The sequence below is a fragment of the Leucopleurus acutus genome (genome assembly GCF_964270905.1).
Source record: "Leucopleurus acutus genome assembly, chromosome: 14".
NCBI lineage: Eukaryota > Metazoa > Chordata > Mammalia > Artiodactyla > Delphinidae > Leucopleurus > Leucopleurus acutus.
This window is the reverse complement of record NC_139156.1, coordinates 49,334,739-49,355,083: the sequence shown is the minus strand read 5'-3', so window position 1 is coordinate 49,355,083 and position 20,345 is coordinate 49,334,739. Positions and strand designations below refer to the sequence as shown.

The 20,345-nt window shown below is 41.8% G+C and overlaps 1 protein-coding gene across 1 annotated transcript in view; it reads right to left on the bottom strand.

The window, feature by feature from the left end:
* GRID1 (glutamate ionotropic receptor delta type subunit 1) overlaps window positions 1-20,345 on the bottom strand; it is a gene marked incomplete at both ends in the record, with an annotated part of 684,346 nt that overhangs the window by 35,584 nt on the left and 628,417 nt on the right. The window contains one exon of the mRNA XM_082854220.1: window positions 18,972-19,167. Coding sequence (XP_082710346.1) covers window positions 18,972-19,167 — 196 coding nt within the window. The remainder of the gene's footprint in view (window positions 1-18,971; window positions 19,168-20,345) is intronic.

The window sequence follows — 20,345 nt, the reverse complement described above, 5'->3', positions numbered from 1 at the left end:
GCTGTTGTCACACTGACAGATTCTGGACAAGCTTTGCTAATGACGTCTGCCTCCAGCACCTGACCTTATGGAGGCTTCATAGCTGCTTTCCCTTTTAGAGCCTCTGGCACTCTGGGGAGAAAGAATCTTATTTAGTGAACCAAGTATTGTCTCAGTGGGAGAAGCTTTCTCACATCTCCAAGGGAGAAGAAGCTGGTTTGGTACAATGGAAAAAAGAAAAGCCCTAATTTGGAAGAATCAATGGCTCCTTCCTCAAAAGTCTGAAACTGTATACCGTCAGCAAAGCTAGTGGCCACAAACAACCTTCTCAGCAGGGCAAAGGGACACATTGATTTTCAATGATTTGTCAAAACTTTAAATTGTCCAAAGACCATGATAAACAACAATCTAATCTGGGAAAGATTAAGAATGATCTCAAAAAAGGGTAATTTGGTTTGCTTATATACAAGATAGATTAGGAAGAGACAAGAATACGGAATGAGAAATACCCATGTAGGAAAGGGAAACAACCTAAGAATACATGAACCCAGGAATCACAGAGGACAGGCATCCATGTGGTCAAACATTCCATGAAGAAGCACAGGGATAGGGCTTCGCAGATACTCCCAGCACGCGTGCACAAGCGCGTGCACACACACACACACACACACACACACACCTGCGCACACACAGAAGGATGTGAGCCCCTTGGCCATGCGTGTCCTTTTCACCGCCCTAGCATGATGTCTGGCATACAGTTGGTGCTGAATAAATATGTATAAAGTGACGAATGCAGAACTGAAGGGCTGAATACTAGAATCTGAGAAGCCTGAGGACTTGAATCAAAGCACACTGGGCTGGCTATGTCCTGTTTGCCCCTCCAAGTCTGCCTTCCACTCTTTTCCATCCTGTGCTCTCCTCCAGAGCCTGATTTCATGGATAGTATCAATGGTTACCTTTGGTCTCTGGCTAAGAGTCACTTCGTAAGATTCAGGAATAAATCAAATACTGATACTATTAAAACAACAATCATACCAATAAGCACTATTCATTCAAGCATATGTTCTCAAACTTGAGAGGGAATGAGAAACCCCTGGAGGGCACGTTCAAATACAGACGATTAACCTCTCCCCAACTTCCCTCCTCCAGCTTCTGATTCATTAGGTCTAAAGTAGGGCCCACAAGTTTCATTTCTAACATGTTCCTGGATGATGCTGATGCTACTGGTCCAAAGACCACCCCTGGGGAACTACTGCGTTAAAATACACTCTACAAGGCATTGCACTCATCCATTCACATCACCTCTACTCTTTACAATAAATCTGAGAAGACCTGGTATTATTATTCCTATTTTTCAGATGAGATAACTTTGTTTAGGAGTAAGTTTTTTTTTAAAAAATACATCTTCATCGGAGTATAATTGCTTCACAATGCTGTGTTAGTTTCTGTTGTACAACAAAGTGAATCAGCCTTGCCCAAGATCTCACCTCTGGCACAAGATGGGTACAAGAATCAAACCCAATTCTTTTTTTTTTAACTTTTTATTTTATATTGGAGTATAGTTGATTAACAATGTTGTGTTAGTTTCAGGTGTACAGCAAAGTGATTCAGTTATACATGTACATGTATCTATTTTTCTTTTCAAATTCTTTTCCCATTTAGGTTGTTACATAATATTGAGCAGAGTTCTCTGTGCTATATAGTAGGTCCTTCTTGGTTATCCACTTTAAATATAGCATGTCAATCCCAAACTCCCTAACTATCCCTTCCCCCTGCCCCTGCTCCCACCTCCCTGGTAACCATAAGTTCATTCTCTAAGTCTGTGAGTCTGTTTCTCAAACTCAATTCTTGTTAACTCAAATCCCACACTTTAGTCACTACACTATGTGGCCTTAACAGAGCACTTGACTCCATTAAGACAAAGTTCAAGTGAGACTCACGAAACTACACCCTGAGGCCAGTGTAGCTTTGCCATCTGCAGCCACATCCTCTCAGTGTTTCTTTAGCCATAAAGGGTTGTTGGAAACTGGCAACCTGGACTATGCAGGAAAGAGAAAGAAGCAGTAAAGTTGCATGTGATCACGATTCATATTAAAGACTATCCCTTAATGTGTTCAGAGACCATCCCTGCGGGGCTTACGTTGAAGAGCCTCATTTTCTAATCCCATTTGTAGCTAAGGATCCCTTTATGGCCTTTGCTAAAATGTCAGCCTTGAGAGAGAGAGAAAGAGCTCTCACAATAGCCTTTCACTCTTTGAGAAGCCACGAAAGAGGTCATGTCCTGATCCAGATGGACTCCCATTCCCTCACAGAACAAGTTCTGAGCTCTACCTGTCAGGATGTACAGCTCTGTAAAGTCAAAGAATCTGCAAGATGTGCCACTAGGGGGCCTGCAGGGTCACGGCCCCGATAGAAGCCCACCTCATGGTCCAGGGCTGCTGAATACTCACTAGAAAGTGGAGTGATGCCTGCTCATCACTTCCTGACATAACCAACTGAGGTCTGAGATCCGAGCTGCACGGATACGTCCAAAACCTTTCAACGTGAAGGTTCTTAAAATATTAGAAATACCAAATTTCACTGCTGAGCAGTTTCTTAACCAGGCTCCTCACCATTCCTGCTTCCTTTATCTGACCCTTAGGAGGCATGCTTTTCTGAGCTCTCACTGTTCTAATTACTCTTCCTGATTTGAGTTAATCCACCTCTCATTTCTCTCTCTCTCTGCTTCTCTGCCTTTGTCCACCTGTTGGTGTGTGTGTGTTTTACACACACACACGGTAAAAATTTTAAATGTAGGGTTCAAAGCCATCTTAATACCTCTATGTTGGAGAGTAAAGGGACTATTTATTAGAGGTTCCCATTCCAGTGGAAACAACTACTTATACCGAAATAGGTTTTTTTTGTTGTTGTTTTTAAAATTGAGGTATAGTTGATTTGCAATATCATGTTAGTTTGGAGTGTACAGCACAGTGACTTGGTTTTTTGTTTGGTTTTTGAAGATTATGTTCCATTATAGGTTACTACAAGTTATTGGGTATAATTCCCTGTGCCATACAGTAAATCCTTGCTGCTTATGTATTTTATGTATAGTAGTTTGTATCTGTTAATCTCATACTCTTAATTTGTCCCTCCCTGACTCCCTCTCCCCTTTAGCAACCATATGTTTGTTTCTGTCTGTGACTCTGTTTCTGTTTTGTATATACATTCATTTGTATTGTTTTTTACATACCACACATAAGTGATATCATACAGTACTTGTCTCTCTCTGACTTATTTCACTAAGCGTAATATTCTCTAGGTCCCTCCATGTTGCTACAAGTGGCAATAGTTCATTCTTTTTTATAGCTGAGTAATATTCCATTATATATATATATATATATATATATATATATATATATATATATATCTCACATCGTCTTAAACAGTCATCTGTTGATGGGCACTCAGGTTGATTCCATGTCTTGACCAGTGTAAATACTGCTGCTATGAACACTGGGGTGCACGCATCTTTTCAGCTTAGAGTTTTTGCTTTTTCTGGGTATATACTCAGGGGTGAAATTTCTGGATCATATGGTAGTGCCAATTTTAGTTTTTAAGAAACATGCATACTGTTTTCCATAGTGACTGCACCAATTTACATTCCCACCAACAGTGTTCAAGGGTTCCTTTTTCTCTTCATCCTCTTCAATATTTCTCACTTGCAGACTTTTTGATGATGGCCATTTTGACAGCTGTGAGGTGATATCTCATTGTTTTGATTTGCATTTCTCTAATAATCAGCGATGTTAAGCATCTTTTCATGTGCCTATTGGCCATCTGCATGTCTTCTTTGGAAAAATGTCTATTTAGATCTGCCCATTTTTTGATTGGGTTGTTTGTTTTTTAAATATTGAGTTGTATGAGCTGTTTGTGTATTTTGGATCTTAATCCCTTGTCAGTCACAAATATTTTCTTATTGATGATGACAATGATGATGGTGATAGTAATAATAATAAACACATGGATGGTAGAAAGAGTGCGATAATCTTCAGGCAAATTGTTTAACCACTCTGAGTTTTACATTCCTTATTTTCAAAATGGAAATATTACAAAATGCCCTCAATGGTAAAGATAAAGTGTATGAACACAATAGCACGCATAATAATTTCTTAATACATGTTATTTTCCTTTCCCTCTTTCTCCCTGCTTGTTGTTCCTGGACAAACAACATTATACCAACAAAATGGAAATAAAAATAAGCTAAACAAAAACTGCCAACGATCTGACTGACACAAAAAATCAAAATTGTTCTCACCAGCTACTGCTTCTTGATTTTAATGTAATCAAAGAACAAAACAATTCAGTTCAAAATACAAAAACTTAAGTCATAAAACCTAAAGCCATAATACTCAGTGGAACAAATAGAATGGAATCAGCCCACAATTATAGACAGCACTAAGGTGAAGTGTATCAGACTTGGGTAAAAAGCAAATTATGGGGCAGAGGAAATCTGAAGAATAAAATCAGATTTAAGGGAAGTGAACGTCCTCCCACGCTTCAAATGAGGAGTCAGAAAGAGAAAAACAAATACTGTACGCTAACACATATATATGGAATTTAAGGAAAAAAAAAAAAAGGTCACGAAGAACCTAGGGGTAAGACGGGAATAAAGACACAGACCTACTAGAGAATGGACTTGAGGATATGGGAAGGGGGAAGGGTAAGCTGGGATAAAATGAGAGAGTGGCATGGACATATATACACTACCAAACGTAAAATAGATAGCTAGTGGGAAGCAGCCGCATAGCACAGGGAGATCAGCTCCGTGCTTTGTGACCACCTAGAGAGGTGGGATAGGGAGGGTGGGAGGGAGGGAGACGCAAGAGGGAAGAGATATGGGGACATATGTATATGTACAACTGATTCACTTTGTTATAAAGCAGAAACTAACACACCATTGTAAAGCAATTATACTCCAATAAAGATGTTAAAAAAAAAAAAGAAAGGAATCAAAGTTAGCATGATGGCACAGATGTTGGTTTGATTCCAAAGCTCGCCCTACCAAATTATAAAAATCGCAAAAGAAAGTAATTGAAGAATTCATAACAAGATTTGCTTGGCAATGCTCAAAACCCAAAGCAAAGTAATTTAATAAGGGAGGCACAGTGGGAGCCGCCTTCCTTGACCTTAGCACTGTATTATCCCAAACCAATCATCATCAAACAAAATTAAGCTGTAGGGCATTATGAAGGGGCCAATGTAGTCAACTGCACGGAAACCTGCTCCAGGACACTGACTAAGCCCCCTGCCCTCCCCACCCTTCCTCATCCCTTCTTGCCCCCTCTGCAACTAGATCCCAGCAATCCTGCTCATTCTTCTTGAAGAAAGATGCACGTGGATGCATTTCTGAATACTCTCATTTCTTACTCACTGAACACTTATTTTGTTTGATTTTTGAAAGGATAAAAGGTTTTGGATGTCCATGTTCACTGCCCTGTGCCCACCTCTGCTCTTGGCCCTGGGGACAAACAAATGAATAAGAGACAGGCCCAACCCTATGGAGGCTCAGAGTCTAGTCAGGATGTGACAGAGCAGGGCACTGAGGATGGGGGTGACATCTGATGAATCTGTACTCTGGGATGCATAGGGTGTTAAGGGAGGCCCTGGCCCTGCCCTGAGAAACTAGAAGCTCCAGCAGGGGGTCGGGAAGAGTGAACGCTTCTGCTGAGGTTGGAGAGATAATCAAGAATCATCCTGGCCAACAAAGAAAAGGAAGGCTTTCCAAGCAGCACGTACCCAGGTGTATAAAGGTGAGGAGAGGGGAAGGAACTGCTCAGGTTTCCTGTGATGAAAACACTAGGTAAGTGGCAGCAGGAGCTGAGGCTTCATTTTGATCATGCATCTCTTCCATTTTTGCACAGTGTCACCAGGTAATGACACAGGTGCTGGAGTGAGAAAAATACTGATTCAAACCCTGGGTCCGATATCGACTCAAGCTTGATTTTCAGCAAGTCCCCTGCCCTCCTTAAACTCTAGTTTCCTAATTAATAAACGAGTTGTGTAGAAGCACAGTTGAGCTAATTAATGCACGGAAGAAACTTATCCCCACCCCTGATCCATCGAGGGCTCTCTAACAGTAGACACTGCGATTAAATTAACCTCCTGATTGTCCAACCATTGATGCAAGGCCCCAAAGGAAGGAAGGAAAACTCTGGGCAAAGTAACACAAATCTTTTATTTTTGAAATAACATCCTGTCCCAAACCAGCCTTCATCTTCACTTTGACCTTATACCAAGTCTAACTCAATTTTATCAGGAAAGTATCAAGCCCACTCTTACATATTAACTGAGCTCACCACTAGTAAATGAGTTGACTAATGAAAGAATGAATGAATAAAAACCCCATATATTTCAAACATCAAATCATTGCATAAATACACATTTGAGGAAGGGGTTGTTAGGTGCATCAATTTTATTATTAAACAAAGGTAGGTGTCTAACCATGATCTTATTCAGTTTCCTCAAACTGCCAAAATTCATGAATTTTGCCTAATGTAGGCCAAGGAAAAAGTGAGTTGAAAAGAAAGAGATTTCTTCTCCACTCCAGTCCCCAGAATAATAAAGCAAAATAAAGTCAAAATTCATATGTACCTACATAAAGAGAAAGAGAAAGAAATTTAAAAAAATCACTATAAAGGATTTGAGAAAAGTAGAAAAATACCAATTTATTAAAAGGCTTTTCCTTCTAAAGATAAATCCACAAGGATTTAATGAAAAAACAAAAACAAGAAACAACACTGAAGCCTGAGTATTCTTTTGATCCCAAAGATAGAATGTAATTTATTCAAAGCCCTGCTTTTGGCAGTACTCAGGAATATTTTGTTGACAGCTTTAAATGTTTATATCCTTTTCTGACACCATATTTCCACTTTTGAGAATTTGACCTGAAGACATAAATACAGTAACTGAAAAACCATGAGGCACGAAGATGTTCACTATAATGTTATTTGTATTTGTGAAAAATTGGAATCGACCCAAGTGACGATCAAGAAGGAAATGTTTAATTTTACCTCTACTTGATAAATATTAAGTAGCCACTAAAATGATTTTTAAAGTTTTACAACAGTGTTAAAAAAGTACAGGATAAAACATATTTTCTCTAACATCATAATTATGTAAAACATTTGCAGAGATTCAAAAAAGACTCCCCAGAAATACCCACAAGAATTCCTAGAGCCTTATTTAGGTGGTGAAAAAAATATGTGTAACTGGTTTTTTTCTGCTTATTTTTAGAAATAGTCTAAACTTTTAAAAATGGTGACATATATTTATTTAAATGACATACACATTTAAATTATAAATGTATAACCTAAGATTTCCTCTCAAAACCTCTTATTTTAAACGTTGTCATGGATTGGGGGCTATTTAACCTGAGTGCCCTTGGAGTTGGGTTGGACCACAGATTTAAAGCATGTGAAGAAGGCTCAGGTATATTACAGGGTCAAGACAGCCTGAACTCAGCCTGAGACCCAGAGAAGGGGTTCTGTAGACAGCAATTGTTAAACAGGGAAAATACCACTGCCGTCATTCTCCTACGAGGAGACTATACATTTAGTAGAAATAAAAATGAAGTTTTGTTCACATGGCATTCCACTGTCTTTTCTGCCTCTCTGGTTTCCTTTAGTTTTCTGTGTATTTTATTTCCTGCTTGTCAGTTTTCTCTCACATTCTCACATTTGTATCTTCAAAACTGAAAAGGAATTGAGGCATTTGGATTGTAAAATGTAGGTACATGACAGGACTACCTTCGGAAGCTTTCCTCAACTTCACTAAGCAGAATAAATCCCCAATTTCTGTTCTCATACCCTTTTCCACACTAAATCACAGCCATTTGTTGTCCTCCAGAACTCAGTAGGGATACCTGAAGAAAAAGACTGAGTCCGATGTTTTATATTTTGAGCTGATGATAATGAAAGCACAACATATAAAAATTCATGGAATTCAGCTAGAACAGTGCTTAGAGGGAAACGTATAGCTTTAAATACTTATATTAGGAAAGAAAACAGGAGTAAAATCAATGAGCTAAGTTTCAACATTAAGAAGCGAGAAGAGGTAAGAGCAAATTGAAACCAAAGTAAATAGAAGTAAGAAAAAAATAACAAAAAAGCTGAAATCAGTAAGATATAACAACAATCGAGAAAATCAATAATATCAAAAGTTGATGTTTTAAAAGGAACAACTATGTTCATGTATTAAAAAACTCAATAGTGTAAAGATATCAGTTTTCCCCCAAATGATCTATAGATTCAATGTAATAGCTATCAAAATCTCAAGCTTTCTTGAGGAAATTGACAAGATGATTATAAAATTTAAACGGAAGTGCAAAAGTTCTAGAATTGACCAAATAATCTTGTAAGAGAAGAACAAAGTTGAAAGCACTACCTGATTTAAGGAATTATTATAAAGCTGTAGTGATCAAGACTTTTTTTATTGGCATAAGAATAGATATATAGATCAATGGAATGGAATAGAGAATCCAGAAACAGACCAACACATATATGTCCAGTTGATTTTCAATCAAAGCACCTAGTCCTTTGTTAATTAAATACAAGTTAATTAAATACAAGTCATTTGTTAATTAAATACACCATTTTAAATAAATGGTGCTAGGTCAATTGGATAGACACATGGGGAAAAAAAAGTGAATCTGGACTACTTCTTTATTCCATATACAAAAACTAATTTGAGAATGCAATGTAGACATAAATGTAAAACTTCTAGAAGAAAACTTGGAACTTTGAGGTAGGCAAGACTTTCTTAGGACACAAGAATTATTAAACACAAAAGAAAAGAAAAATTGATATATGGGGCTTTATCAAAATTAAAATTTTCTACTCTCCACAAGACATCACTAAGAAAATGAATGGGCAAATTACAGACTGGGAATTATATCTGGAGCACTTATATTTGATCAAGGACTTATATCCAGAATATATTTCTAAAAACTCATCTAAATCAACAATGAAAAGGCGAAGTGCCCAGTAAAAATTTAAAAAGGACTTGAGCACACCCCTCTCCAAGGAAGCAACATGGATGCCCAATAAGCACATTAAAGTGCTGGACATTATTAGCCACCAAAGGAATGCAAATTAAAACAATGAGATAACCTCACAGCCACTTAATTGTTTACTGTCCCAAAGGCTGACAACACTAAATGTTGGTTAGGATGTCCAGCAACTGGAATTTACAAGCACATAAGCAGGATATCACTAGTGGGATCGTAAAATAGAATAATCACATTGGAGGTGGTCAGGAGGTTTTTTACAGAGGTAAACATACATCTGCCCTATGACCCAGAAAATTCACTCTACCGTATTTAGCAAAGAGAAATGGAAACATATATCCACAAAATTTTGTACAACAATGATCATACTGCCTTATTCATAATAGCTCTAAATTGGCAACAAGTGAAACGTATGTCAACTGGAGAATGGATAAACAAATTAAGGTTTGTTAATATAGTGGAATACTACTCAAAGGAAAAAAAAAGAAGAAAGAACTCAGTACTGATATCTACAGCTTCATGGTTAAATCTCATAAATATCTGTTGGGTGAAAGAAACTAAACACAAATATACATATTTTATATTATTCAATTTATATGAATTCCAAGAACAGTAAATTTAATCTGTGGTACCAGAAATTCATAAGTGGTCGCTTTTGAGGTTAGGGAGAGACGTTTCTAGAAAGTGACATGAGAAAACTTTTCAAGGTGATGGAAATGTTCTACGCAGTTGGCCCTCTGTATCTGTGGGTTCTGCACCGAGAATTCAACCAACTGTGGATGAAAAATATAAAAAACAATTCCAGAAAAGTCCAAACAGAAAAACCTGAATTGGTTGCGTGCATGCTGGCACTGATTCGTGTCGCATTTACATTGTATTTACAACTATTTGCATAGCATTTACATTGTATCAGGTATTGTAAGTAATTTTATAATGACTGATGATTATTTAAAGTACACAGAAGGATGCTTATAGGTTATATGCAAATACTCCACCATTTTATATAAGGAATTTGAGCATCCATGGATTTTGGTATCTGCGGTGTCCTGGAACCAATCCCCCTCAGATACTGAGGGATGACACTATCTTCTTTTGGGTGGTGATTACGCAGTTGTACATAATAGTCTAAACCCATGAAATAAACATTTAATATAAGTGCATTTTATTGTTTGTCAACTCTACCTCATAAAAAGACTAAGTGTTATTTGTCTTTATATTTTTATTATGTTCTTTTCCTAATATATAGTAGGTGCTAAGGCATTTTGCTGACATCTACTCAATGTCAACCTTGTACTGCAACCTGCACTGGACACTTTCCATTTTTGCACTGGTAAACTCAACTCATCTGGGCAGGCTTGTCTCAGTCTCACAGATAACTCAGAGATGTGAATTCTCTTGACCAGAGCCACAGATTAAACCTGAGAAAGTGGAACTTAACTTCACATATCCAAGCTCTTAGGAGGAAGCTATTCAAATTACATTTATTGAATGGATGAATAAGTGAATAAATGAAGGAATAAAGAGAAGAGACCATCCAACTTGCAAAAAGGATATAGTGCCTTTTGACTATTTACAATAGCTAGGACAAGGAAGCAACCTAAATGTCCATCAACAGAGGAATGGATAAAGAAGATGTGGTACATATATACAATGGAATATTACTCCGCCTTAAAAAAGAATGAAATAATGCTATTTGCAGCAACATGGATGGATCTAGAGATTGTCATACTGAGTGAAGTAAGTCAGACAGAGAAACAAGTATCATATGGCATCACTTATATGTGGCATCTAAAAAAAAAGGGTACGAGCGAACTTATCTACAAAACAGAAACAGAGTTACAGATGTAGAAAACAAAGTTATGGTTACCGGGGGTAAGATGGGGGGAGGGATAAATTGGGAGACTGGGATTGACATATACATACTACTATATATAAAATAGATAACTAATAAGGACTTACTGTATAGCATACAGACTCTACTCAATACTCTGTAATGGCCTATATGGGAAAAGAATCTATAAAAAAGTAGATATATATGTATAACTGATTCACTTTGCTGTACATCTGAAACTAACACAACACTGTAAATCAACTATACTCCAATAAAATTTTTTTTTAAAAAAGGATATAGTGCCTTTTGAGCAAGAATGAAAGAATAGAGATGAATGGGGAATTCTCTGGTGGCCCAGTGATTAGGACTCGATGCTTTCATTGCCGAGGACCCAGGTTCAATCCCTGGTCGGAACTAAGAAAGATCCCACAAGCTGCTCAGTGTGGCCAAAAAAAAAAAAAACAACAAAAAGAATAGAGATGAATGATTATCCAACGTCTGTGAGTGTCTGAGAAGGAAGGAGGCGTGTAGAATCCCCAATGTGCACTGACTTAGCAGCAGAAAAAGGACAAAATATGTGTCTTGGAGCATATGCCTACAAAGCCCACTGCTGCTACAGAGAACAGCACTGTTGGTTTCCACCGCACAGGGCTGCCTAGTTTGTACCAGTCCTTTTCCTGGGGGGGTCAGACCTGCATCAAAGGATCCCTTTCATCAACTTGACCAAACCTTCCGGATCACTGAACCTAGCATCCCCAAGATATAAAGGAGCGCCATCCCATGTAAGTCTCTCCCCACTCCTCAGTAAGGACTTCCAGTATGCCATGGAAGCAGGATGCTTCCTCACTTTGCTCCCTCCAAATGGAGGGCACTGTGGGGCATCAGAGTTCCTGATCCTCCCATGGAAGACTGTAGTCCTTCTGGGGACCACCTTTTCTGCCACAAGGTATGGTTCCTGGCACTCAACAGGGAGTGTGTACAATGAGAGTGTCCCCTGTCACAGAGCAGAGAGCCAGGGCAAGGAATGAAGGCAGGTGCTGACTGGTGATACCCACACTCAATCTGGCGCCAGGGCAAGCATTAGATCAGTGTGGAAATAAATAAGATCTGTGGGCCCGTTTTCTTCCTGCATTTGCATTCACACTTTATGACCTCAGCGATATTTACTGAGTGGAAAAAACAACCTTCTGTTACAACTGCTTGCCTGCGAAGTGACTTCCATCTGAAAAATACTATCTCCAGCCACAGGGTCTGGAACAAGCTACTTCTCTATTTATTCAAAGAGCCCAATGAGCTGTGAAGATTGACATTTAAACTATTAAACTGTATTCTATTTGACAATGTTATTAAATATTAGGTTTGATTTATGGAAAGACTTAATAAATTGGCAGCCTGGGTTAGCCCTGACACTGTACAGAAATCGGGTTATGCTGGGTGTTACTTCATAGAGTTGATCAAGCTAAAGAAAAATTTAAAAAGTCTTACCAACAACATGAAAGTCAGATTCCATGTGACAAAGTTATTAGCATACAAATTCGAACCACTTGCCAGCTCAATTCTGCATCCAAGTTTCTCTAATCGATATTTTTAATAATTGGGAAATCAAAAGATAAAATCACAGACTTAAATAACCTTTGCTATGTCACATGGAAAGAGAGCTAAGGCTTTTAAACATGGGAGCCAGGCATATATCTTGCTACTTTGGTGTAAAAGAGGAAGAGAAATAGAAGCACAAGTAAACAGTATGCAAGGGGGTGCGGACACATTGGGTATAGAAATGGGATGTAACCCCATGGGAAGAGGCAAGGTTGAAGTGAGACATGACTGTGCCATGGCTTACTCACGTCCACGTGACCTTGAACAAGCCACTTAATCTCCCTGAAGGTCAGTCCCATTGCTACATGATGGAGACAATAATAATCAAGTAGTTCTGTTTAGGATAAATAGAACAATATATGTAGATCATTTGGCAGAGTGCCTGGTACATAGTGACTGCTCAGTAGATTTCAGGGGGGATTTAGGCCAGGTCAGGAGTGAGGCTGGGTCCCAGTGTAATGAGGGCAAAGACTGTGGGCCATCAGAGGTAGGCCTGAAAAGAACAAGAAAGGACAAAGCCTGTATGCTACTAGAGGGTATGGAACTTAGGTAATGGCATAGAGCTAGATAATGTATCCCTGCATGTGCCGACATGCTATTAGATGACATAAAGCCAGAGGAGGAACTACCTGCTAGATGTGCTTATATACTCTAGTAGGTAGTTTTATAGAGCTTAGATGATAAGCTACTAGATATGTCTATAAGTTATCAGATGGCATTGACCGATGGACAGTATCCCTGGAGCACCCATGGCTCTGGGCTAGGGATCCTCAAAACTTTTTCTACAAAGGGCCAGGGTAAGAAATATTTTAGGCTTTGGAGACCACATGGTCTCTGCCACAACTACTCAACTCTACTGAAGTAGCAGAAAAGCAGCCACAGACAGTATGTAAATGACCGAGTGTGTGTTCCAATAAAACTTTATTTGTAAAAGCAGGTGGTGGGCCAGATTTAGCCCATGGACCATAGTTTGTGGACCCTTGCTCTAGTCTGCCTCACGCCTGACAAGTACAGGTGGCTGAGAGAAATGAAGGCAGCCTCTCTCTACTCTCCAAGGACCAGCAGGACCTCTTTCCGAAGAGGTGGGTATCAAGAGACAAGGGACTATAAAGCTATTTACCTCATCCCTCCCATCAAGGAATTCACAGAGGGTAACCTACTCACTGATGACACCAACTACACCCCTGATTTATGTGTCTCTGCTCAGTCAGACAACAAACAGATGATTCATTCAGGGACAATTCAGTATTTATTGAGAATTACTGGGCACCATGAAGGTTTGCTCTAAAAACTGCACACTGTGGGCTTTTAATAAATAAATAAACTTCCCTCTGCTTCCAAATCCCTTTCTGCTTTCTTCGCCAGGGCCCAGAAAGGGCTGCCCCCTCCTTATCTGAGTGATGGCTGGCATGAAGGAGTAGGTCACAGCAGGGGGGGAAACCATGACATAATTCCTTTCTCTGGTTCTGATACTGTGCAAAAGTGATCACCTCTTGCTAAGCAATTTCCCACCTAAATTGGTTTCAGGTCATTAAAAGCTGCAGCATAAGGAAAAAAAAAAAAAAAAATAGCAGCTCTCTGAGGTTACTTTCAACACCAAGCTCCTTGACTTTAGCAGCAATTAGACATTGTTCCACTACCAAGCACTCTCTGGAAATGGAGCCAGGGTCACCAAAGAGTAACTGGAAATTAGAAGTTGGAGCATCCTCCTCTTGCTAAAGCAGTTTCCTCTGATATCCCTTGGGGGCATCCAGTCCTCACCTTTGCCAGGCGGCCTGCATTGCACCCACGCGGGTTCTGTCTGGGATTCGGAGAAGCCCCTCCTCCCTGAATATCAAGATCATGTCCATATTTCCCAATATGCTGGATTTTTCCTTACAGTTTCTGGATTCAGGATATGGCCCTCACTCAGGACACAGCCATCCCCAGTCTGGTGTGCTTCAGGCTGGGGATTCATAAGGTATTTGAAGTCAAAACCTGGGGGTTGAGGAGCAGTTCCAGAGGGGGCAGGGGACAGGAAGAGTTTCAGATAAGCATGTAAGTACAGTAGCCACCCAAACAGGCACATGCAGAAGGAAGGTTTGAGAGTGGGATCTGAGCTCTCCTTGCAGTAAAAAATGTAGTGCACTCCGCTTTCTGACAGTACTATAAACTCACTTATATGACACCAGTTATAAAACCCTTAACATTTGCCTAATGCTGACAGTTTTTTTTCTTAAAGATCCAAGTGCAAGAGGGAGATTTGTGACCCCAAAGCTGGCTTGGGGTTTATAAAATGAATGTGTCATAAAAGCAACACATCCTCTGTACTGGAAAAAGATTAGATTCTGTACCATGAAGCTTTAGGCATTTATAAAGAACCCCTTATTTGCATCTTCCACCATGTATTTTTTTTTTTTTTTTTTTTTTTTTTGCGGTACGCGGGCCTCTCACTGCTGTGGCCTCTCCCGCTGCGGAGCACAGGCTCCGGACGTACAGGCTCAGCGGCCAAGGCTCACGGGCCTAGCCTCTCCGCGGCATGTGGGATCTTCCCGGACCGGGGCACGAACCCGTGTCCCCTGCATCGGCAGGCAGACTCTCAACCACTGCGCCACCAGGGAAGCCCCCACCACGTTTTTGTTTTTGTTTTTTTTTTTTTTTTTGCGGTACGCGGGCCTCTCACTGTTGCGGCCTCTCCCACTGCGGAGCACAGGCTCCGGACGCGCAGGCCCAGCGGCCATGGCTCACGGGCGCAGCCGCTCCACGGCATGTGGGATCCTCCCGGACCGGGGCACGAACCCGCGTCCCCTGCATCGGCAGGCGGACTCCCAACCACTGCGCCACCAGGGAAGCCCCCACCACGTATTTTTTTAACATTGTTTTATTCATGCGTAAGACCCTAAATATCACCAGAGGGTGATGATTTCTAAGGTGCCAACTATGGACTAGGAGTAAACAGGAGATGGGGAGATATCTCTCTAACGACCCATTTCCAGATTTACCGTGCTCCAGAGGGCATTATTGGTGGCGTTGGCCTTCTTGAGGAACACCAGGAGTAGGCCTGCACCTGGGCGCCCGCAAGGAGAGAAGCGGCTGGTGTGTCTTAAAGGTCTTAAATCAAACTCTGCCTGGCTGGCTTGGAATTATTTATTTGAAAGAGCAGGTAGGTGCAAAGAATGAGATTAATCACAACCCTTGGTTCAGGACACCCGTCCTTTTGTCTAGGAACGGCCCTCTTTTAAAATTAACTTATTAATTATTTATTTTAATGAGAAATGAAAAATTAAAAAAAAAAAAAAAGGAAAGACTGTGACTATAAAGCTAACACTGACCCTAACTTAGAGCCAACAATATGCTTCTCTGCTTCCTCTTGCTCTGTCTCTCCCATCTGTAGTAACCCTTACCCTGAGTCTTATATTTTATCATTACCTTGGATGTGTGTATGCCTGTGTTTAAAAGGGTGTTATGTTGAATGTTATTTTCTATTAGTTGACCTATATGAAATTGCCTTTAATGCTCTTTTTTTACTCAATATTATTCAGCTAAGATTCATCCATACTATTACATCAAGCTGTGGTTCATTCATTTCATTGCAGGTCTTATTTTTTTATTTTTATTTTTTGTGGTACGCGGGCCTCTCACTGTTGTGGCCTCTCCCGTTGCGGAGCACAGGCTCTGGACGTGCAGGCTCAGTGGCCGTGGCTCACAGGCCCAGCCGCTCCGCGGCATGTGGGATCCTCCCGGACCGGGGCACGAACCCATGTCCCCTGCATCGTCAGGCGGACTCTCAACCACTGGGCCACCAGGGAAGCCCTGCAGGCCTTATTTTTTAACTTGTTAATGCTCATCTGGATTGTTTCCAGGGTCCTGGCTCTATAAGCAATGCTACCATGGTCTTTCTTATCTCTGAGGCGCTGCAGAAGTTTGTTTTGGGTGGATGTATAGGAGTGGAATTGCTGAGTCACAGGGTATGCAAATGTTCCATTTTCTACTAGAATGACAAACTTGTTTCCAAAGTGACTGTACTGAGTACACTACCACCAGCAATTAACCCCCTGTTACTCCCATCCTTTCTACCACCTCTCATTTGGGGCAAGTCTTATTGAGGTAAAGTGAGTGATATATCTTTATGGTCTTGAGTTTCCTTTTCTGGAGACACTAATGACTTTGAACATCTCTTCATGTGATTATCGGCCATATGTGGTACCTCTTCTGTGAAAGTCCTGTACAAGTCTTTAGCCCATTTTTCTATTAAATTGAGCTTTTCTTATTAATTTGTAAAAGTTCTTCATATAACATCCATATAGGATATTAATCCTATATTGACTGTATGCATTGTAAATGTCCACTCGTAGTGTGTGACTTGCCTTTTTATTTTCTTTCAAGTCCCTTGTAATGAACAGAAGTTTGATAAAGTCAAAAGCTGCTATCTTTTCTTTTATAAGTTCTTTTTGCAGCCTTGTTGCAATGAATCTTCATAAGCATCCAGTTTGGATGGGAGTACTGGCTCTCTGTGAGAGACAAGGAAATCAGAGAAGGGAAACTCCAAGGCCATTTGGCCCAAGCCTTATATTCATAAAAGGTCTTAAATCAACTTTGTGTTCATTATCTCCAAATGAGGTCACCTATAGCCACAAAGATCCACTGTTAGGGATGAAAGAAAACCCAGCAGCTCAAGGTGAGAGCGCCGTATTTCTCTGTGCACGAGGATGTAAGAGGTTTTAATAAACCTTGTGAGCATGGGAATAGCACATTTATGTTGCATTCTATTATTTTTGTCAAGATATCACTTGGTTAAATATAAACATTCCAAATCTACCAAAACTTGTACTTTTAAATGTTTTAAGTGTCTAAAGGGAACCCGGAACAGGAAGTTGCCCAGGCCTCTCTCAACACTGAGAGGTTCCCGACAGGAAGAGTGGTGTGCTCAATTTTATGTCATTGGTGAGCTGTGGGACTGGGATTCACACCCAAACGTGCCAGGCCCCAGAGCCCAGACACTCTCTGCTGCTCAACTTCGCTAAATGACAGGGAGAAACCACTCCAAGCTAACTGCCCTGTGAGCACGTGTGCCCTGGGGGGCTCCCACACCACACAAAGCACTGCCTTCAGGGGCCAGGGCCTACTGCTTCTGAAGCAGGACTCAGGCTCTGCCTCTCTCCTTGGACCCACTTGGGGCTCTCCTGAGAGGGGCTGGCAAACTGCTGAGGACTCTTCTCATCATGAAGAGCAAGGTGGTGGGCCCTAGTGGCCCCTAAGCTTTCTGCAGACTGCCCCCTTATATCCACTGCCCTCTGCAGTAAAGCTAAGGGATGGCCAAATGGCTGGGGATGTAGAACACGGGTATGTGTGTACATGAATATGTGTGTGCATTAGTGTGTGTGAGTAGTGGGAGCGTGTGCACGAGTGCCTTTGTGTGAGAGCCTGTAAGAAGGTTCCGCAGAGGTAGAATTGATGGGTAGGGAAAGGTAGGACACACTGAGGCAGGCTGGACAGGTGTGTGCATGTATGTGTGTACGTGTGTGTGAATGCATGTGTGTGAAGGTTCTGCAGAGGTGGTGGGGTAGGTTGAATAGGGAACAGAAGGGAAGAGATGCTGAGTGAGACAGGCTGGACAGCTGGTCTACCCAGAGAAGCAGTAGTGCTGGCCATGGTGCACATCTTTCTTGCATCATTCACTAATGACCAAGAGATAGTAGCCTCTGCATGTGAGGGCCATTGGGAAGAATGTGCCACCACCAGCAACATCCTGATGACACCTGCCTTCATCCCACCACCTTCCTCCTCATGGACCTTCAAGGGTTCTGCAGCATGTGGCAGATAAATACCAAACCCCCTCAGTCTGGAACCCCAGGCATCAAAATTAACGAGGAGTGTGACCCACGGCTCTGATTCTCATCTGTATAACGGGATAATCATGATTAATTCGGGTCACTGTGGTAACTCACTGTAATAAATGAGCAAAGTCTAACCCACTGCTGAAGAAGGTATTAACCTTTTTCTGCCCTTCCTCCTCCCAATCAGCCTCCACCCTGGGCTTGCTGTCCTTATCACCATCTCCCAAGCACACCTCTGCTCCACAGCTAGATCTTGCAGTGTGCCCACCCTCCCCTGAACCCTGTCTCCCTACGCCATCTACCTCTCACCTGGTCTTCTGCGTCTGCTTTTGTCAAGTGTTCTCACCTGGGGTGGGGAGACCCCTCTGTGCCACCATCCTCTGAGCCCAGGAGGAGGGAGGTCCATGTCTTGGGCTTAACCTGTCTGCTCTTCCCTGACCCTTTGGAAACTTAGAAAAGCCGTAAGGACCAGCCCCTTTGCTTCTCTGGCCAAAAATGGGTGTCTACCTAAAGAATGTGTGCCTCTTTACCTGATACCCACATGCTTATGAGAAGTGTCTATCTAGGCTGCTAACATGGATCACCTTGCAGGTGACAGGGATACTCAAAGGAGATGCCTCTGGGAAGGTATCTCCTACCCCAAGGATGACAGTCCCCATGGCCCCGTCACAGCACACACATGCCCAGGTAGCCAGCTCTCGCCTACCTTCCTGATGCCTTCTGAAGGGCTGGACACGCAGTTGTCAGCCCCTCCATTCTTGCTGATGGTCCGCCAGAGCTCAGCAAATGTGCTGTCTTGCTCTAGAGGGTTGGTGCCCTTGGCTCGGAAGTACTCGTACACAGCAGAATCCCGGACGGTGCCGTAAGACATCTCCACTTGTTTGGACAGGTCCTGGAATGTCCTGAAATACAAAATGGCCATGAAACATGGGTACATGTTGCAACTTGCAGGGACACACATGGGCTACAAGGCCCTCCTGAGGTCGGAGCCTGGCTGTGGCCACTGTCCACATCCTTCACTGCCAACCCCCAGCTGTATGAGTCCCTCAGTCTGGAGCACCACTTGCCAGGGCCTCATTCTATCCCAGTTACGTTTCCTCAGTGTAGATTAATTCAATAATGTCACTGAACACCTAAAACCAGGTTCTGGGCTGAGCCTGAAGGACAAAAGAATGAGAAAGACATGTTTCCTGCCCTCAGGGAGCTTAGAGTCTAGCTGCAGAAACATACAGACAGACAGTCACAATATGAAAGAGTCAGGGCAACGTGGGAGGCTGTACACTTAAGGTCTCCAACTCAAATTCCTGCAGAAGCACAGGAAAGAGAAACACGTTGGCAAGACCGACTGGTCTCTGACACTCAGAGATGGCGTGGGGCAGACACACACTCAGAGGTTGTGTCAGTGAAGAGGCATGTTCCCTCCACAGCTTGCAGCTGTTCTGGAGTTCCACCCAATGGTTGCCTTTTAAGAATCTCCGCCCAGTTTGTTTTTCAATAAAGAAAGAAATCTGGGTTTGTACATGAAATCTCTCGACTTTGAAGTGTTGACAATTATTCAAAAGGTGATGAAGATAAAACAAAGCACTTCTGAGAGCCTCAGTCTGTTGCACATGGAGGAGAAGCACGTAGCTCAGGCCAGGTGTATGACGCAGGGAGGGGGCACGTCAGGTAGGTCCACCAGCTGTCCAGGAGCAGATGTCTGAGCTGGGGGCAGAGGAACAGTGCCTTCCTTGGGGTAGAAGGAAGCGTCACATCAGGAAGGACCAACTGGCATAAAGTTTTCACTTGTCCTGAGATGAGCTGTACCTGACTCTGTGTGCTGAGAGGACAGAACTGCAAAAAGCAAAAAGCTCAATGGTGAGCCAGCCTCTCTCTCCAGGCTCCAACCTGATCCCTCTTTATTTATTTCTCTTCTGGGAATCTGTCTCTCCTTTTAATCAACCAGAATCACCATCCCCACCTCTCACTGAGTTACTGTTCCCACAAAGAGATCCAGTCATTCCCACCTGATCTACACAACCCTCCATCTTCTGATCTCATCTTCCCCTGTTGCTCCTGCATCCACAGGACCCCAAAGCCA